Below are 18,916 nucleotides of genomic sequence, written 5' to 3' on the forward strand. Positions count from 1 at the left end.
CAGAGAGCCTGTATCACAGCAAGCGGAGATGCCACCCAGTATTAATATGAGACTATAGTCTATACCCTACTGCAGAACCCAAATGTTGGATTGCTGGTGGTCTGAACACCAGGACAGTGGTGCCAGGGTCCTCAGCTAATTCTGTTGCGTCAGATGCCAGTAAAAGATCTTTCAGTTCCTCTATAGAAATTGGTGGTGGTTCATGCTCACAGACTATACTGATCTGGTCATCTAATCATCCTGTTTTAAAAAAAAAAAAATTTGAGCATTGATCCATGCAGGGCCGGTGCAAGGATTTTTGCCGCCCTAGGCAAAGATCCATTTTGCTGCCCCCTCATGTCATTCACTCACTGACAGACACACACACACACTCTGACAGACAGACACACTCAGACACTCACTGAATGACGTACACAGGAACTCACTGACAGACAGACACACATACACTCACTGACAGACACACACCTACCCCACTGAAACACACACACACAGAAACTCACTGACAGACAAACACACACAATTATACTCACTGACAAACATACACATACTCACTGACAAACACACAGACACTTACTGACCGACAGACATCCATACTCACTGACATACACTCACTCACTGACATACACAGACACTCAATGACAGACACACATACATTTACTGACAGAAAGACAGACATACATACACTCACTCACTGACATAAATACACAGGCAGACACTCACTCAGTCAAACACTTAAACACTCACCTCTGGGGTCCAGTGTGGTGCAGCTCCTCAGTCTTCCAGCGCGCCGTTTAGTATGCCAGGGCCGGAATGACGTCATGTTCCGGCATCACAGAGGGCAGGCGAGGGAGGAGTGGGGAGCTTCTAGAACAGCCTCCCCTGCCGGCCGCCTCCTCTCCTCTGGTAATTTACTGGCAGAAAAAAGGATTAGGTACATATGCAAATTAACCTGAGATGAGTCCTGTCCCTGAGAGTAAGGGACAGGACTCATCTCAGGTTAATTTGCATATGTATCAAATCGCTTTTTTCCCCACAATAAAAGCACACAGAGCTATGGGACCTGGGTATTGCAGATGTGCTAGTGGCCATCTAGCAGCCCATGTTCCCAGCTCTATGCACAAAATCCCGGTGACAGGTTCCCTTTAAAGAATTCATTTGTCTTGCACTGCTGAACATAAGTATTTGAACACCTGAGAAAGCAAGAATTCTGGCTCTCAAAGACCTGTTGCTGTGCCTTTAAAAAGTCCACCTCTACTCCACTCATTAATCTAACTTATTAGCACCTGTCTGATCTCTTTAAAGACACCTGTCCACCCCACAGTCAGTCAGACGCCAACTTCTACCATGGACAAGACCAAAGAGCTGTCAAAAGACACCAGAGACAAAATTGTGGACCTCCACAAGGCTGGAAAGGGCTATGGGGCAATTGCCAAGCAGCTTGGTGAAAATAGATCCACTGTTGGAGCAATTGTTAGAAAATGGAAAAGGCTAAAGAGGACTGTCAGTCTCCCTCGGACTGGGGCTCCATTTAAGATCTCACCTCGTGGGGTATCACTGATGATAAGAAAGGTGAGGAATCAGCCCAGAACTACTACAAGGGAGGAGCTGGTCAATGACATGAAGAGAGCTGGGACCACAGTTTCAAAGGTCACTGTCAATAGAACACTACACTGTCATGGTTTTAAATCATGCATTGCACGGTAGGTTCCCCTGCTCAAGTCATCACATGTCCAGGCCCATCTGTAGTTTGCCAATGACCATCTGGATGATCCAGAGAAGGCATAAGGAGAAAGTCATGTGGTCAGATGAGACCAAAGTAGAATTTTTTGGTCTAAACGTCACTCGTCGTGTTTGGAGGAAAAAGAAGGATGAGTTGCATCCCAAGAACACCATCCCTACTGTGAAGCATGGGGGTGGTAACATCATGCTTTGGGGGTGCTTTTCTGCGAAGGGGACAGGACGACTGCACTGTATAAAGGAGAGGATGAATGGGGCCATTTATTGTGAGAAACAACCTCCTTCCCTCAGTCAGAGAATTGAATAGGGGTCGTGGCTGGGACCGACCCGAAAGCACACAGCCAGGATAACCAAGGAGTGGCTCCGTAAGAAGCATATCAAGGTTCTGGAGTGGCCTAGCCAGTCTCCAGACCTAAATCCAATAGAACCTCTTTGGAGGGAGCTGAAACTCTGTGTTGCTTAGCGACAGCCCCGAAACCTGAGATCTAGAAGAGATCTGTGTGGAGGAGTGGGCCAAAATCCCTGTTGTAGTGTGTGTAAACCTGGTTAAGAACTACAGGAAACGTTTGACCTCTGTAATTGCAAACAAAGTCTTCTGTGCCAAATATTAACATTGATTTTCTCAGGTGTTAAAATACTTATGTTCAGCAGTGCAAGACAAATACATTTCCTCTGTCTCTCAGAGTGGGAATGCACCTACAATGGGAATTTCAGACCCCTCCATGAATTCTAAGTTGCAGGGTGTTCAAATACTTCTGTTCTTCACTGTACATGGAGTGATCTCCTTTACAGTATGGGGAAAAGTGATCGCCATGCCATCGCTCGTCCCCGTACAGAGTCATCAAACAATGATTTTGGTGACAGCACAATCATTTTACCTGATGAGTGAGTGTTTCCCTTGTTCCTCGAGTAATCGGCAGCACCTTTGCACCAGCAGATAATTGATAATGAGCATTCCTACAAACGCTTGTTAGCAAATATCTGCCCGATTCTCGACCAGTGTAGAGGGACCTTAACTGTCATATATAAAGTCAACCCAGATTAAGCACAGATTGCATAATACAAATTATAGCTCCTTGGCTCTGTTCACACTAGCGTGCTTGTTTTTGTTTGCAACAGTCATGACAAAGATGGCGAGTCTGTTTCCCAAAGGAGCTCAACGAATATCGACTGAGCCCACTCAGATTTTTTCGGGGTTCCAGGATTTTTGACCGTGCTGTAGACTAGTCTGTTCTTGCCATCAAAAATACCAGGATTCCTGACAAAATGGGAAAAACTTCAGTGTGTCTTTTCTAAAACCATACTATGTTGTCTGATGTATAGACACTGCGCACCTCTACACGTTGGGTACCAAGCAGAAGGATTATTTAAACACTTTAGATCAGGTGTGCTCAACCTGCAGCCCTCCAGCTGTTGCAAAACTACAACTCCCAGCATGCTCTAATAGCTGTAAGCTATGCAGTCATGCTGGGAGTTGTGGTCTTTCAACATCTGGAGGGCTGCAGGCCTGCTTTAGATGGTGGCTGGTTGAGGACAACAATTGACTCCAGGTATGTGTTCTCTCAGTGATGTACTGCAAAATGAAATTGTGCTCTTCTTTATTATTACAGTAGTTGAAGATTTTTTTCATTCGATTTCACAAGTACATGACAACATAAAGCTAGTTTTATTATCCATTGAATACAAATATTATTTTACTTCCGGTTTTTTCCCCCCACCAGTACAGTCAATGGTGCATTGAATCACCACAGACACAGTCCGTGCTATCCGATCTGCAATTCATTCCATGATCTGTTCTGCTGAATTCAATAATACTAGAAAAACACTTCATTTATGAACACTCTTTAGGTTGGAATCACACATGCAGTTTTTAAAGCAAACACAACAGTAGACTAAAAAAAGAAGATAAAATACAAAAGCACAGACTGATACGTCTCCCCTCTTTTGTATGCTTTCCTGTATTTGGATACAGAATCACTGCATGTATAATTCCAGCCTTCTGATCGGAAATCTTAGCATTTCCATGAACAGATTTCCAATCCATTTTAAAAAGGTAATTATCATTTTAAAAAAAGTTTCAGCCATAACTTTGGATTATTGTGGCTCCTCGCTGATCACTGCGCCCTTTATGTCTGCTCAGCTGTGCTCTCCAGTGTACAGTCATAGAAAGTATTTGGACTTTCTATACGCTCAGAAAGCTGAACACAAATGAACCTAGATGACTGCTAAGTGATCCTAGAACCCCAACAATCAAAATTCAAAATGTATGACATTTCAAGAAGTTTGTTACAAAGATAGGTGCCCTTTTAAAATGGACTGGAAAAGTGCTTCCCGAATCCAGAGAGGTGTCCTCACAGAGGCATCACAAGGAATACAAATGCCATTGCAATCCAAACATTTTAATATTATAAAAATAATACAGTCATGTCTAGTACCAGATCTAAGAACGCTACTATCACTTGTAGGACAGTGTTAGCCTTCCTCTCCCCTTGAACCATCAGCATAACAGTCCTCAGCAATAAATTAGTAACTGACGTGACCTAGGTGACGGCGAGGCTTCTGTTCTTGTGGAAATGTCTTGGGTGAGAAACACTAAAACAGGGTCATGCACCATTAACACGTCCTTGACTGGTAGAAAAGTATTGGCAATGTCCTCAAACATATTTGCACCTAAATTCCCATATCAGTTATTTAGGGTGTGATACCCCAAAGTCAGTCAGATAGATATTCTTCTTCATGTAGACTCATGGCCATGTAACGTGCTGGATCTTCTTCTTGGCTTCTGTAGGCTTCCCATCAGTCTGGAAGAGAGGAAGTGAAATCCTTATTGTGTATCTCAGTCAATTATTTGACCACACAATATATTTTTTTTAAAGGGGTTCTGCAGTTATTTTAAACTGATGATCTATCCTCTGGATAGATCAACAGCATCTAATCGGCAGGGGTCCGACACCCGGGACCCTCACCGATCAGCTGTTTGAGAAGGCAGCAGCGCTCCAGGATCACCGCGGCCTTCTCGCTGTTTACCGCAGATCCAGTGACATCACGACTAGTATCAACTGGCCTGGGCGCGGCTAAGCTCTGCTCACTTGAATGGAGCTTAGCAGCACCCAGGCCAGTGATACTAGTCGTTTAAAATAACTGCAGAACCCCTTTAAAGGTCAGACCTCACTGCATGGTACATTGCTGAATGACTATCACATCACTCTTGGTCTCCATCATTAAAGGGAACTTTAAAATTAATCTGTATGGTGCCTTTTCTGGCAAGTATTCTGCATTTTCACACAGCCCTGGCTCCATAGAAGTGAATGGGGCTTCAGTGAAAAACTGAAGGCATCCGGATGCAATGTGTTTTTCACTGATGGTTGCTAGGAGATGTAGATTGTTATTCTTCAGGTTTTTGTTTTTTTTCACGTGCATGAAAAATGCATCAACACTGCCTGTATCCGCGCAGAAAAAAAACAAACTCTGAACGCAAACACTGACGGAACTGGCATGCAATACCATTAGTTTTTTCCTCAACAGACACCGACACAATCCGTATCGCTTGTGTGAAAGAGCCCTAAAACCTTTGCTATGTAATAGCAACATATCAATGGTTGTCAGCGAGGGTCTGAGTGCTGAGACCCCCACTATCACTCAAGGAGGGTGAAGAAACACACACAGAATGCGGTCTCTTCTGTATGCTAAAGATGAGCTCAATAGAAAATCTATGAACCCATCTCAAATCCGTCCCCAGCAGCAAGGAGGCAGTACTCTATATATGCTTCTTTATGCTCATTTTAGCGATCGGTGGGGGTCTCAGCATTTAGATCCCCACTGTTCAAAACTTTTCATATGTCATATCAAAAGTGTTTTTAAAGTAGAGGCACACTTTAAAGGGAGTCTGTCACCTACCTGACCGGTTTTAAACAGATCACATTGTTCAGTGGGGCACAAAGACATGACACAGATGTTACCCGTGGTTAGTTTTTCAGATGCTTCAAATCGCCCAAAAAGTTGTTTTTATCATATGCTAATGAGCCATCGCAAGTGCCCAGGGGCGGAGAGTTTTCTGAAAGTGCCCAAGTTCCTCCGCCTCACTCGCGCCTAACTCCGCCCCTCAGTAAGCTCAGGACAGCCCTGTGGCTCTGTGACATATTTCCCTACAGGACGTTCGCGCATCGCTGTCGGGCCCGGGCATGCGCAGTGTTCTGCCCACTGTGGTCAGAGGCACAGAGATATGCAGTGCGCATGTGCCAATTTCACGCCAGTAACTGGTGCATGTGCACTCCATATCCCTGTCCCTCTTCCCACAGTGGGCAGAACAGTGCGCAGTGATGCTCGAACGTCCTATAGGGAAATGTGATGTCACAGAGCCACAGGGCTGGCCTGAGCTTACTGAGGGGCGAAGTTAGGCGCGAGTGAGGCGGAGGAACTTGGGCACTTCCAGAAAACTCTCCGCCCCTGGGCACTTGCGACGGCTCATTAGCATATGATAAAAACGACTTTTTGGCCGATTTGAAGCATCTGAGAAACTAAGCCAAGGTAACATCTGTGTCATGTCTTTGTGCCCCACTGAACAACGTGATCTGTTTAAAACCAGTCAGGTAGGTGACAGACTCCCTTTAAAGGACATCTGTCAGTGGATTTGTAGCTATGGATCTGACTGACCTGTTACATGTGTTCTTGGCAGCTGAAGACATCTGTGTTGGTCTCATGGTCATATGTGCCTGCACTGCTGAGAAAAATTATGTTTTGATTGACAGGGCCAGGCAGGCGAGATGACGTTTACACTGCCTGGTTCTATCAATAAAAGTGCAGAGAGAGAAGAGCCTCTAGGAGTAACAACAACACCCCTGTTGCTCCTAGAGACTCATATGCATATATATTAAACCTCATTGTTCTCATCAATGTGGACACATATGAACATGGGACCAACACAGATGCCTTCAGCTGCCAAGTGCACATGTAACAGGTCAGCCAGAGTCATGGGTACAAATCTGCTGACAGATGTCCTTTAATAACGTTGAAGCTAAGTATGCCCCAAAGTGATTAAACAGCCAGGAGGAATCCAGAGATGTTGTCCGTAACGGAAGAATAGGGTTGCAGAAAACTCAGAGAACATGGCGCACACAAATTATAGTGCACATCCTGTTCTCATAAGTGGCTGCACAGTGGAGAAGAAAGGAGAGCGTCCCTTCCTCCTCACAGTAACGCGGTTGGCCATTGCTACCAATGAAAACACTTAGTGCCCCTGATGGGGGGAGTGTCAGGGAGGGAGGGAAGAGAAAAACTCACTGCGTTCCTGTATGCTGATAAGTTAATGGACCTTTAAAGGGGTTGTCTGGGTTCAGAACAGTTTTACAGGCTAGGGCAGCACTAAAGCCTGCCCATCAGTGCCGGTGACGTCACTGAATACACTGCTGGGCAGAAGCCTCCGCCTGGCAGCCCTATGGAGAAACCTGTACATCACTGGATCTCCATAAAATGCCTTTGCCTTGCGCAATTCAGCGCAGGGCAAAGGAGAGGATCGGAGCATAAAATGCTCCAATGCTCATATTAGTGGGGCTGCCTGGGTGAAAATATGGGTATGTCTGGACCCGGACAACTCCTTTAATGATGTCACCGCCATGTGACCAATTACATTCACTTGTTACTGGTCACATGGCAATGACATTATCATACATCCTTTAACATCCAGAAGGATCTTGCTGCAGAAGTTCCCTGCTGTATGTTAATGTGAGGCACATGGTCTTATTACTTTAGTACCTCCATGTGCCTCACATTAATAGGAACACCATGGCCCCATCATATAATGGGCAACATGGGGTCAAGTATGGTGGCACATCCTATTATCAAGCACATGAAAATCAGAATTAGGGGGACTCCGTCACATTTAACATGGAGTCTCAGCTGCAGGCAGCATGTTATAGATCAGAAGGAGCTGAGCAGATTAATATGTAGTTTTATGGGAAAAGATTCAGTAAAACTTGTAATTCATTTATTTAAACTCCTGCTCATTCTGGGCTTTGCAGTCCAGGAGATGGACCTACCAGTGACGGACAGCCTTCCCTCCATGACTGTGAATACTGAGATAGCTGTCAATCACTGATAGGACCGCCTCCTGGACTTGCGTTCTAGAACATGCTGCCTGCAGACTACACTGCATTTTCATGGCAAAAGGTTCCCATTAATACCACCATGTCTCTTACATAAACAGTAATGGTGACCCCATCATGTAGCTCATATAATGGGCAACATGGGGTTAATGATGGTGTCACTTAACGTGAGGCACATGGAGGTCCAAATTAATAACGCCACGTGCCTCACATTAATAGCAACCCATCAACAACTCCTCACATAATGGACAACTTGGGGTTAATGTGAGGTACTTGGAGTTACTTACTATTGATGTGAGGCACATAGAGGTCTAAATTGATAAAACCATGTGCCTCACATTAACAGTAAGTCCAATATATGAGGAGGGCAACCAATACTTTGCAAAAAAAAAAAAATGTAATCAAAATGTTGGTATTGTGACAACTCTACTGCAATGGCGGCTACAGGACCACTGCATGATACCTACCATAGCCTCTGAATCCTCCTTTGGGGCAGCCCTTTTTAGTTTGACAACACTTCCACTGACTGGTGACAGGGCTTTTACTTTCACTGCTACTGTATTGGAACCAGGTCCAGTAGGTGAATGTTCATGGTTTCCTGTAGGCACCTTGGTTTCTTTGCTGGTAGTTGAGCTATTACTGTGAGGCACTGGACTGGTGGGTACGGCTCCTACTGGTGTGCTGCTTTTTTCTGGGCCTGGTTGATGTAGCCGAAGCGCTGTGTCTCCGTTTTCGGTCTTTTTCACCTTTATACTTGTGCTGGTAGAGGTCCCATCAAACACGATAAGGGGCCGTTTTCTGATATTTTCAGCGCTGTAACAGAAATTGTATGTACAGTCAGTCTATGCTGCATTATGTGGACATGTTAACAAGTCACACATACACACCCAGAATGAATGGGATTGAGCCTGGGCCTATTGGAGCGACACGTGTGGCCATCAGTAAGGGCAGGTCCTACAGATATTGCTACATTACTCCTACACACCACTGCTGCAGTATACTGTCAAGAGTAGCATCATATTTTTAAACCATGCACCATTATAGGGTTCGCCTCAGAATAGACAATCACCGCATACCACCAGGATATGCCATCAGTGTCCAGACAAGGTTACTATTCACTCATGTGGTGGCAGCAAAAAAGCGATGTTTCGGCTCAATGCGAGCCTTTCTCAAGCGGCTTGAGAAAGGCTCATGTTGAGCCGAAACGTCGCTTTTTTGCTGCCACCACATGAGTGAATAAACACTACCTGTTGTTTTACTGAAGAAACCGTTTGGAGTGCAGTCCAATTTTTTTCCGTTATCTACAAGTGGCTAAGATCCAGTTACCGTACTTGGACTTTGCACCCGCCTTCATCTGTTTCCAAGGTGGTGCTGCCAGTAGTTTTTACACACACACACACACACACACACACACACACACACATATATACATATATATATATATATACACACATATATACACACTCACCTAAAGAATTATTAGGAACACCTGTTCTATTTCTCATTAATGCAATTATCTAGTCAACCAATCACATGGCAGTTGCTTCAATGCATTTAGGGGGGTGGTCCTGGTCAAGACAATCTCCTGAACTCCAAACTGAATGTCAGAATGGGAAAGAAAGGTGATTTAAGCAATTTTGATGGTTGTTGGTGCCAGACGGGCTGGTCTGAGTATTTCACAATCTGCTCAGTTACTGGGATTTTCACGCACAACCATTTCTAGGGTTTACAAAGAATGGTGTGAAAAGGGAAAAACATCCAGTATGCGGCAGTCCTGTGGGCAAAAATGCCTTGTGGATGCTAGAGGTCAGAGGAGAATGGGCCGACTGATTCAAGCTGATAGAAGAGCAACGTTGACTGAAATAACCACTCGTTACAACTGAGGTATGGAGCAAAGCATTTGTGAAGCCACAACACGCACAACCTTGAGGCGGATGGGCTACAACAGCAGAACACCCCACCGGGTACCACTCATCTCCACTACAAATAGGAAAAAGAGGCTACAATTTGCACGAGCTCACCAAAATTGGACTGTTGAAGACCGGAAAAATGTTGCCTGGTCTGATGAGTCTCGATTTCTGTTGAGACATTCAAATGGTAGAGTCCGTAAACAGAATTAGAACACGTATCCATCCTCTGATGGCTACTTCTAGCAGGATAATGCACCATGTCACAAAGCTCGAATCATTTCAAATTGGTTTCTCGAACATGACAATGAGTTCACTGTAGTAAAATGGCCCCCACAGTCACCAGATCTCAACCCAATAGAGCATCTTTGGGATGTGGTGGAACGGGAGCTTCGTGCCCTGTATGTGCATCCCTCAAATCTCCATCAACTGCAAGATGCTATCCTATCAATATGGGCCAACATTTCTAAAGAATGCTATCAGCACCTTGTTGAATCAATGCCACGTAGAATTAAGGCAGTTCTGAAGGCAAAAGGGGGTCCAACACCGTATTAGTATGGTGTTCCTAATAATTCTTTAGGTGAGTATATATATTATATATTTTTTTTTAAGAATCTGCCTCTTCTAACATTGGAAAAATAAAGAATGGATTTTGACTGATCGCTAAGCCACCAAGCTTTCATACATATCCCCACAATACTTAAGAGTATACAGGAATGTTACCTCTTCTTGTGTGGTTCTTCCAGTTTCTTTACTCCCTTCTTATTTTCCATCAGTTGACCCCATCGGCTCTTGGGTAACGGTCTCTGGGGAAGGGGCATAGCATGCTGGACAAAAATCTCTGTCAGCTTCTCTTTGTCATTTAAAGCATCTTTGACTGCAATGTTTTTCTGAAATAAAAATACAAGAATGCATTTGCTAAATTTACACAGTACAGTGTAATACCGACAGCAATATCCGAATTTCAGAACAGTGAAGGTTCGTTAACTATTTCATCTTTTCACTTATGTGATAAAAAGTGTACTGTTGCATGAAAGGACAGAAGCCTGGGGAGGTGGGGGGTACCAGGAGTCAAATCCCAATCAGATATTGATGACCTGTCCAGAGGGTAGATGATAAGTATCTGACAGTCAGGCTCTGGAAAAAGCAGTCTCCTCCCCCCTCTGGCAGCTGGCATTAGGGTAGTGTCTAAATCCCATGAGCCGTAAGGACCTTGTGATGGCAAGCATTATGTGATGTGTTACAGTGAACATCTTATGCGCTCTGGTAATAAAGATTAGTAACATCATATACGAATAATAATAAGTAACCCTAATGATTGTGTTAACGGTAAGGCACATGGTCACTTTGGGATTGAGGCTTCGAATGCCACCTGATCCTGTGACCACGCATGGGCTTTAGACACTACTTCTTACTTTCCTACAGAAGGAGGCTATAATGCCTATCCTGGCAATCGGGGAAGAAGGTTACTTCTACTGGATGATGGGAAGAACTGGGAGAACGAATGAACGTGGGACCCGCAGCGCACAGCTCAGTACATACTGCCAAATCCTCTGCACACCAGATAGCAGCATACAAAGTAAGGCAGGCCCATTGGCTAGGACTATTCCTCAAAAAAAACATATGCCAACATATACGTGCCCAACAGGAGGGTCTTTTGGCCTCGGTCGGTATAATGGCAGCCCATGGATATATTTGAAGCTTTTCTGCAAAAGTAGTGTGAATGCGGCTACATGGCAGATATAGACTACCGTCTCTTCAATAAATCTGACATCCTGGGGGGGCTATGGCGGACATATGTGACCCACTAGGTGCATGTGCTCCCCATCAGGACTGAGCAGAGAATGGTGGTCTCCTCCCTGGCCCCAGCACATATAACACAGCATAGGCCTCACCTGCTCTAGTGACAGCAGCAGGAAATCCCTGGACAGCAGCTCCGGGTGCAGGAGAAAATCAGCCTCCTGCCCCACTGCCCCTGATCTACCAGCTACAACAGCCATCATTAAAACTTCCCACAGACCCTCGCGGCCCACCGGAAGTGACATCAGGGGGCTCGCCGTACACTGTGCCTTCCAGTAGCTTAGGTGATATGGGTGTGCTATGTAAACTTGAAGGGCCTCTTGTCCCACGTGTGCAGCTGCTGGCCACATCACGGTCTGCTTGTGCGGATACCGTACGAATAGACCCAGCACTTATGTTAGAAAGAAGTGAATGCCCATACTAAAGATGGACGCCGCAGGTCCACATAGGTTATCACGTGAGCGCTTCCAATGGCAGGGAAGGTCACATGTCACTGAAGTGACGCCCCTTTTATGTAACACGTGACACTGACAGAGAGGAGGCCCGGGGCAGCCAGAGCACAGCCAGGTACTACTACCCCGTACATCCCTGTCTCATCAGTTCCTGTGTACCCCGATATAGGCGTGTCATGTGCGGAGCCGCGCGCTGCCCCCCGTGACTGTGTGCCATATTGTAGGCCATACCTGTCATGGTGCCAGCCTGCCTCCCTTCTACTCATATACATCTGTGTGCTTATGGGGCTCGTATGGCGAATGGTATAGAGATGATAGAGCCTAGGTCAGTGTAAAGATATGTATATGTACAGCACACACATATATAATGCAGTGTATACTATAGTATATAATACATGATATAGCCTAGGTCAGTGTAAAGATATGTATATGTACAGCACACACATATATACTGCAGTGTATACTATAGTATATAATACATGATATAGCCTAGGTCAGTGTATAGAGATATGTATATGTACAGCATATAATAAATTATACAGCCTAGGTCAATATATAAAGATATGTATGTATGTATGTATATATATATATATATATATATATATATATATACTGCACACACAAACGTGTATATATAGTGGTGTATATAGAAAATGAGAGCGGCTAGGTCAGTGTATAGATATGTATATATGTACACTACACACACACATATAATGCAGTGTATACTATAGTATATAATAAATTATACAGGCTAGGTCAATATACAAAGATATGTATATGTACAGTACACCCACCTATATATAGTAGTGTATACTATGGTATAGCCTAGGTCAAAGTATAAACATAGGTATATATGTACAGTACACACACAAATGTATATATAGTAGTGTATATAGAAAATGATATAGCCTAGGTCAGTGGTGGCAAACCTATAATGGGTTTCATAGGCGGCACTCAGTGCCCTCTCTGTGGGCACCTGCACCCTGGAAAAAGTCAATGGTGTACCAATATGCCTTAGGAGAAGGCACTCGAGCTCTAAAATGTTTGCCATCACTGCCTAGGTCAATGTATAAAGATATGTATATGTACAGCACACACATATATAGCAGTGTATACTGTGATATGTAGAAAATGATATAGATTAGGTTACTGTATGAAGATGTGTATGTATGAATGGTACATATTAGGGGTGGGCGATATAACCAATATAAATTCGACATAAATTCGGGCAAAGATATAGATTTTAGCTATATTGCCATATAGTGATAGATGACCACCGCACTGCACCACACTGCACCACACTGCACTGGCCGGGGCCTTGTGTGCACACATTGTCAGCGAGCTGACTGACGCTGTGTGTGATGTCAGGTCCCCTTACAGCCAGTGCATGCTGGGAAGAAGACGAGGTCCGTCTCCTGCGGACTCCATCAGCTAGCTGTGCACCCTGCAGGAAAGGTAAGTATATTAGCAGGGGTCCTAATCTACCGGGGGGGGGGGGGGGCTATGGCAAGGGGCTGATGGCGCTGGCTGGGGGACATAATGATGGTGGCAAACTGGAAATGGCATGGGGCTGATGGTGCTGGCTGGGGGACATGATGATGGTGGCAATGGCATGGGGCTGATGGCGCTGGCTGGGGGACATGATGATGGTGGCAATGGCATGGGGCTGATGGCGCTGGCTGGGGGACATGATGATGGTGGCAATGGTATGGGGCTGATGGCGCTGGCTGGGGGACATGATGATGATGGTGGCAATGGCATGGGGCTGATGGCGCTGGCTGGGGGACATGATGATGATGGTGGCAATGGCATGGGGCTGATGGCCCTGGCTGGGGACATGGATGATATGGCAATGGCATGGGGCTGATGTGTCTCAGCACATATGTTATTGTGGTTACTGCTGACATCTGGTCTTTGCATCCTTTAGGCCCCTTGCAGACGAGCGTTTGTCACACTGTGAGTCCGCAGCGCAGCTCCCGTCCTGACCTCCCAGCACTGACCGGGTCACATAGCATTATATTGATTTATGATGCTATGTAACCCTTACAGTTCTGGAATGTATTAGATGACACTGACATAATGCTGTCATGGTGATTGTTTCTCATATATGCCTTGCATCTATGCATCATATAGACCTTATAGAGAGGGACAGGCCATGCCTCCAAACAGATGTCAGGAAAGATCGACCATATGGGATTTCATCATGCTGATCTGAGTTGCCTGGCAGTGGCTCAGTGCCCTCTTCCACCGGAAAACACATGCACACTCGGCCAAGTGCCGTGTTTATGGTGGAGTTGGAAGGAATGGGCAAATGATTATTCAGATGTCAGTTCAAGCGTATACCAGCTTAAAGGGGTTGTCCTGCCATTTCTATTGATGTCATCCATATCTGAGCGCCGCTTCCTGGTGTGTGGGGGTGTCGGCCCCCCGCCGATCTCATATTGATGACCTATCCTGACGATAGATCATCAATATAAATGGCAGGACAACCCCTTTAAGGGCTCTTTCACACGTTCATGATGACATACACGACAAGATGATGTAAGTGAAGAATCCGTGTCTGTTTTCTGCCCTCCATGTGTCATCCATATTCCATGTACATTGCTAGGCTGAACATTAATTTCCAGAGCATCGCCTACCAATGACCCTAGAAGATCACTGATAGAACATGGAGGCCATCCTGTGTTGTGCCAGTGGTTTTCATGGACCTATAGACTTCAATGGGAATGTTTGGTCTGCATCAGGGATGAAGTAGTGAATGTCTCCGCGGTTTTCCCACTGACCCATGGCCATTGAAAAATCACTGATGTCTAAACAAACACATTAAAAATCAATGGCTACATGTGCTGTTTGTGGATCACCCTGACGCTGGTTGTGTGTCTATGACCCTTGTGGCAGATGTCTTCCAGCAAGCTGCTCCATAGCATGGCAGATGTCGCCTTACATTATGGTGCGGCATTTGGGAACCCTGCAGACCTGCAATGTTCTTATAGTTTACGTTTGCAAAAGGTGTAATTCCAATATCCAAATTAAAAACCTAAATCTAACAGTTTTACAGCAATGCTTTAGTTCTTGGCCTTTGTCCCAGATTGTCAGATATGTCCTGCTGGAATGATGCTGACTACAGAGTCCTTCAGGGGAAGAATGCTAAACAGGAAGACTAGGATGAGCAGGAAAGTCTCCCCTCCCCAGGGTGACACTTTGTCTCAAATACTTTCAGGTTTTTTATTTTTTTAAATAAGGTTGTTTTTATTAAAATTGTAACAATAGTAGAACATACAAAGCCAGAAAAAAAACTTTTGCACAAAGTATTCTGTGTTCTTAGGGTACTTTCACACTTGCGGCAGAGGATTCCGGCAGGCAGTTCCAGATCCGGCAATCCGGAAGCAAACGGATGCATTTGTGAGACAGATCTGGATGCGGATCCGTCTCACAAATGCACTGCAATACCGGATCCGTCTTTCCAGTTGTCATCCGGAAAAACGGATCTGGTATTTTTTTTAAAATCATTTTTAAAGGTATGCGCATTCGCAGACGCAAAGCCGGATCCGTTTTTGCTAGAACACTTGGGGCCGGATCCGGCATTAATGCATTTCAATGGAAATTAATGCCGGATCCGGCATTCCGACAAGTGTTCAGGATTTTTGGCCGGAGAGAAAACTGCAGCATGCTGCGGTATTTTCTCCGGCCAAAAAACGTAGGAGGGACTGAACTGATGCATCCTGAACGTATTGCTCTCCATTCAGAATTAGGATACAACTGATCAGTTCTTTTCCGGTATTGAGCCCCTAGGACGGAACTCAATACCAGAAAACTTTAACGCAAGTGTAAAAGTACACTCCCGCCCTCCCTCTATTGTATTATTTTCATTGGTGGCATAGTGTGCGGCCTCCCCCCCCCCCCCGATCATTAGTGGCAGCAGAGAGTTCCGATCGGAGTCCCAGTTTAATCGCTGGGGCTCCGATCGGTAACCATGGCAACCAGGACGCTACTGCAGTCCTGGTTGCCATGGTTACTTAGCAATATTAGAAGCATCATACTTACCTGCTGCGCTGTCTGTGACCGTCCGGAAGCTCCTCGTACTGGTAAGTGACAGGTCTGTGCGGCGCATTGCTTAATGATCTGTCACTTACCTGCTACGCTGTCTGTGACCGACCGGAAGCTCCTCCTACTGGTAAGTGACAGGTCTGTGCGGCGCATTGCTTAATGATCTGTCACTTACCAGTAGGAGGAGCTCCCGGCCGGTCACAGACAGCGTAGCAGGTAAGTATGATGCTTCTAATATTGCTAAGTAAGGGGAGGCTGCACACTGTGCCACCAATGAAAATAATACAATAGAGGGAGGGGGGGGCTGCACACTGTGCCACCAATGAAAATAATACAATAGAGGGAGGAAGGCGGCCCGCACACTGTGCCACCAATGAAAATAATACAATAGACGGAGGGAGGGCTGGCTGGGGGGGGCCGCACACTGTGCCACCAATGAAAATAATACAATAGAGGGAGGGCGGGGGGGCCCGCACTGGCCACCAATGAAGGGGAGGGGGGTCTGCCCCCTGCTGCCTGGCAGCCCCTGATCTCTTATAGGGGGCTATGATATGCACAATTAACCCCTCAGTTGCAGCACCTGAGGGGTTAATTGTGCAGATCACAGCCCCCTGTAAGAGATCGGGTGCTGCCAGGCAGCAGGGGGCAGTCATGTACACAGTTCGTAGTATATTCTAACTAGAAGCGTCCCCATCACTATGGGAACGCCTCTGTGTTAGAATATACTGTCGGATATGAGTTTTCACGAAGTGAAAACTCATCTCTGAAAAAGCTTTTATGCAGACGGATCTTCGGATCCGTCTGTATGAAAGTAACCTACGATCACGGACGCGGATGCCAATCTTGTGTGCATCCGTGTTCTTTCACGGACCTATTGACTTGAATGGGTCTGTGAACCGTTGTCCGTCAAAAAAATAGGACAGGTCATATTTTTATGACGGACAGGAAACACGGATCACGGATGCGGCTACAAAATGGTGCATTTTCCGATTTTTCCACGGACCCATTGAAAGTCAATGGGTCCGCGAAAAAAAACGGAAAACGTCACAACGGCCACGGATGCACACAACGGTTGTGTGCATGAGGCCTTAGTTAGTATTTTTTTTTATATGAAGCCACTAATAGACTTGATAGGTGGTTGTTGTACCTGAACAGGGATGTCACGACTGTGACTGATCCAGACAGGTCTGGGAGGAGAAGGTCGCAGCGACTTGCTACTCGCGATAGCTTGTGAGTTTGCTCCGTGGTTCAGGGTATGTCATCTGGGTTTTGCCTTGTGAACCTTTTTGTCCTGACTGGGAGTTTGTAGGCATCCTTCTCAGGTAAGTCCTGTCTACCACTCCCAGCTACTATATTAGTTTCACTTTCACTTGCAGTCATTGCCAGATATAGTCCTTACTTCCAGTGCTACTCTGACCTTGGAAGGAGATCGTTTGATGGTGTTGCTGTGGAGCTCTTGTCCGGCGTGGACTGTCGTGTTTGGGATCGCCTTCTCTGCTCGTGACTGGATAAGTCTATCTCTGCTGTTGTTTGTTTGTTGCTGTCTTCCCCTGTTGTTTTCCTAGACATGAGTGATGGTGACTAGCGCTCCCATCGGCCTTTCCCCAGTCCAGTCTTGTTAGGGCGACTGAGGGTTTAGGCATCCTGCTCGCCGCACGGGTTCACACCCCGTTTAGGGTATCAGGGTAGACAGGTGCCAGCTTAGGGTTAGTCAGGGGTGGCCATTCTATTTCCCATCCGTAGGTAAGGGTCCCCCTTCCCCTCCGTCTGGTGCGACACGACTGCTGCTGGGATAGCGGTCGTGACAGTATATCTGGCCTTTTAAAAAAAAAAAAAAGAGAAATGTCACTTTTTTTTTTTCTCTCTTTGTTGCTTGCTGTTTTGCTTTGTATTTTGTCTGTTCCACTATGGATTCGGTTTTGGCGAAACAATTACAGGGATTATCCCTTGAAGTGGCAGGATTAAAAGCAACAGTGCTGCAGCAGCAGCAGCCATCCTTGGGTTCCACCGTTGCTACGGGAAACCAAGGTACTCCTGAGCCAAAAGTGGCTTTACCTGATAGGTTCTCAGGAGGGAGAGACCAATTTGTAACCTTCAGAGAAGCTTGCAAATTGTTCTTCAGGTTACGCCCTAGATCCTCCGGCGGTGAGGAACAATGGGTGGGTATTGTAATTTCTCTCCTGCAAGGAGATCCGCAGGCTTGGGCTTTCTCCCTACCATCAGACTCTCTGGCCTTACGATCAGTGGAGGAGTTTTTTGAAGCCCATCGTATATGATGACCCGGACAGGGTCTCACTGGCTGAGTCTAAGCTACGTAGATGCGCTGGCGGTATACGAGGTCCCTGGGTCTCTGGAGGCTGCTATGTCTCTGTCCATAAGAATCGACAGACGACTCAGGGAGAGACTATTAAATTTTACGGAGGCCTCTATAGGGCAGGGATTGGTTTGTTATGATCCAGTCGAACCAATGCAAATAGGGGGCGCCACTAGACGGGTGAATCCTCCTAAGTTCCGCTGTAGGTCAGAGGTTTGTTTTCGTTGTGGGGGGAGGGGTCATTTTGTAAAGGTTTGTCCCTCAGAACCCAAGAGACCACAAACAAAGGAGCCGCCGGGAAAACTAGAGTCCCCAGATTGTGCGGAGGATAACAGTCTGGGCGTATTCGTTTCCTCCATACGCATGTCTCAGTTTTTGTTGTCCGCTACCGTTGAGGCGGGCAATAAGACTGAGATCTGTTCCGTCTTTTTGGACAGTGGGGCGGGGGTCAACTTGGTGGATTCACGGTTTGCTCAGGCTCTGGGTTTTACTCCAGAACCGATACGCAGAACTATTCCTGTTTTTGCCATCGACTCCTCCCCTCTTACTCAGAAAGAG

At 45.9% G+C, this 18,916-nt stretch overlaps 2 protein-coding genes across 2 annotated transcripts in view; one reads left to right on the forward strand and one right to left on the reverse strand.

The window, feature by feature from the left end:
• Nucleotides 1–4,000: 4,000 nt before the first annotated feature.
• C3H2orf49 (chromosome 3 C2orf49 homolog) lies at nucleotides 4,001–11,922 on the reverse strand. Its single transcript, XM_040425013.1, has 4 exons — nucleotides 11,641–11,922; nucleotides 10,469–10,635; nucleotides 8,306–8,651; nucleotides 4,001–4,538 (listed from the first exon to the last, which is right to left on the reverse strand). The coding sequence occupies exons 1-4, from the start codon at nucleotides 11,893–11,895 to the stop codon at nucleotides 4,482–4,484; spliced, it is 825 nt and encodes a 274-aa protein (XP_040280947.1). The 5' UTR covers nucleotides 11,896–11,922; the 3' UTR covers nucleotides 4,001–4,481.
• A 130-nt stretch (nucleotides 11,923–12,052) lies between these two features.
• The window catches only part of TGFBRAP1 (transforming growth factor beta receptor associated protein 1), a 44,794-nt gene continuing 37,930 nt past the window's right edge, over nucleotides 12,053–18,916 (forward strand). Inside the window, exon 1 of the mRNA XM_040425014.1 lies at nucleotides 12,053–12,112. The gene's annotated coding sequence lies outside the window, so the exon portion shown is untranslated. The remainder of the gene's footprint in view (nucleotides 12,113–18,916) is intronic.

The sequence above is a fragment of the Bufo bufo genome, chromosome 3, assembly GCF_905171765.1.
Source record: "Bufo bufo chromosome 3, aBufBuf1.1, whole genome shotgun sequence".
Taxonomy (NCBI): domain Eukaryota; kingdom Metazoa; phylum Chordata; class Amphibia; order Anura; family Bufonidae; genus Bufo; species Bufo bufo.

What these genes read in the sequence shown, in the direction of transcription:
- C3H2orf49 (XM_040425013.1), bottom strand. Translation starts at nt 11,895, where the DNA reads ATGTGGCCAGCAGCTGCACACGTGGGACAAGAGGCCCTTCAAGTTTAC. An exon ending in GAAGAACCACACAAGAAGAG is followed by an intron (nt 8,652 to 10,468) that starts GTAACATTCCTG and finishes TTTCTGTTACAG; the next exon opens with CGCTGAAAATATCAGAAAAC. An exon ending in AGGAGGATTCAGAGGCTATG is followed by an intron (nt 4,539 to 8,305) that starts GTAGGTATCATG and finishes CCTCTCTTCCAG; the next exon opens with ACTGATGGGAAGCCTACAGA.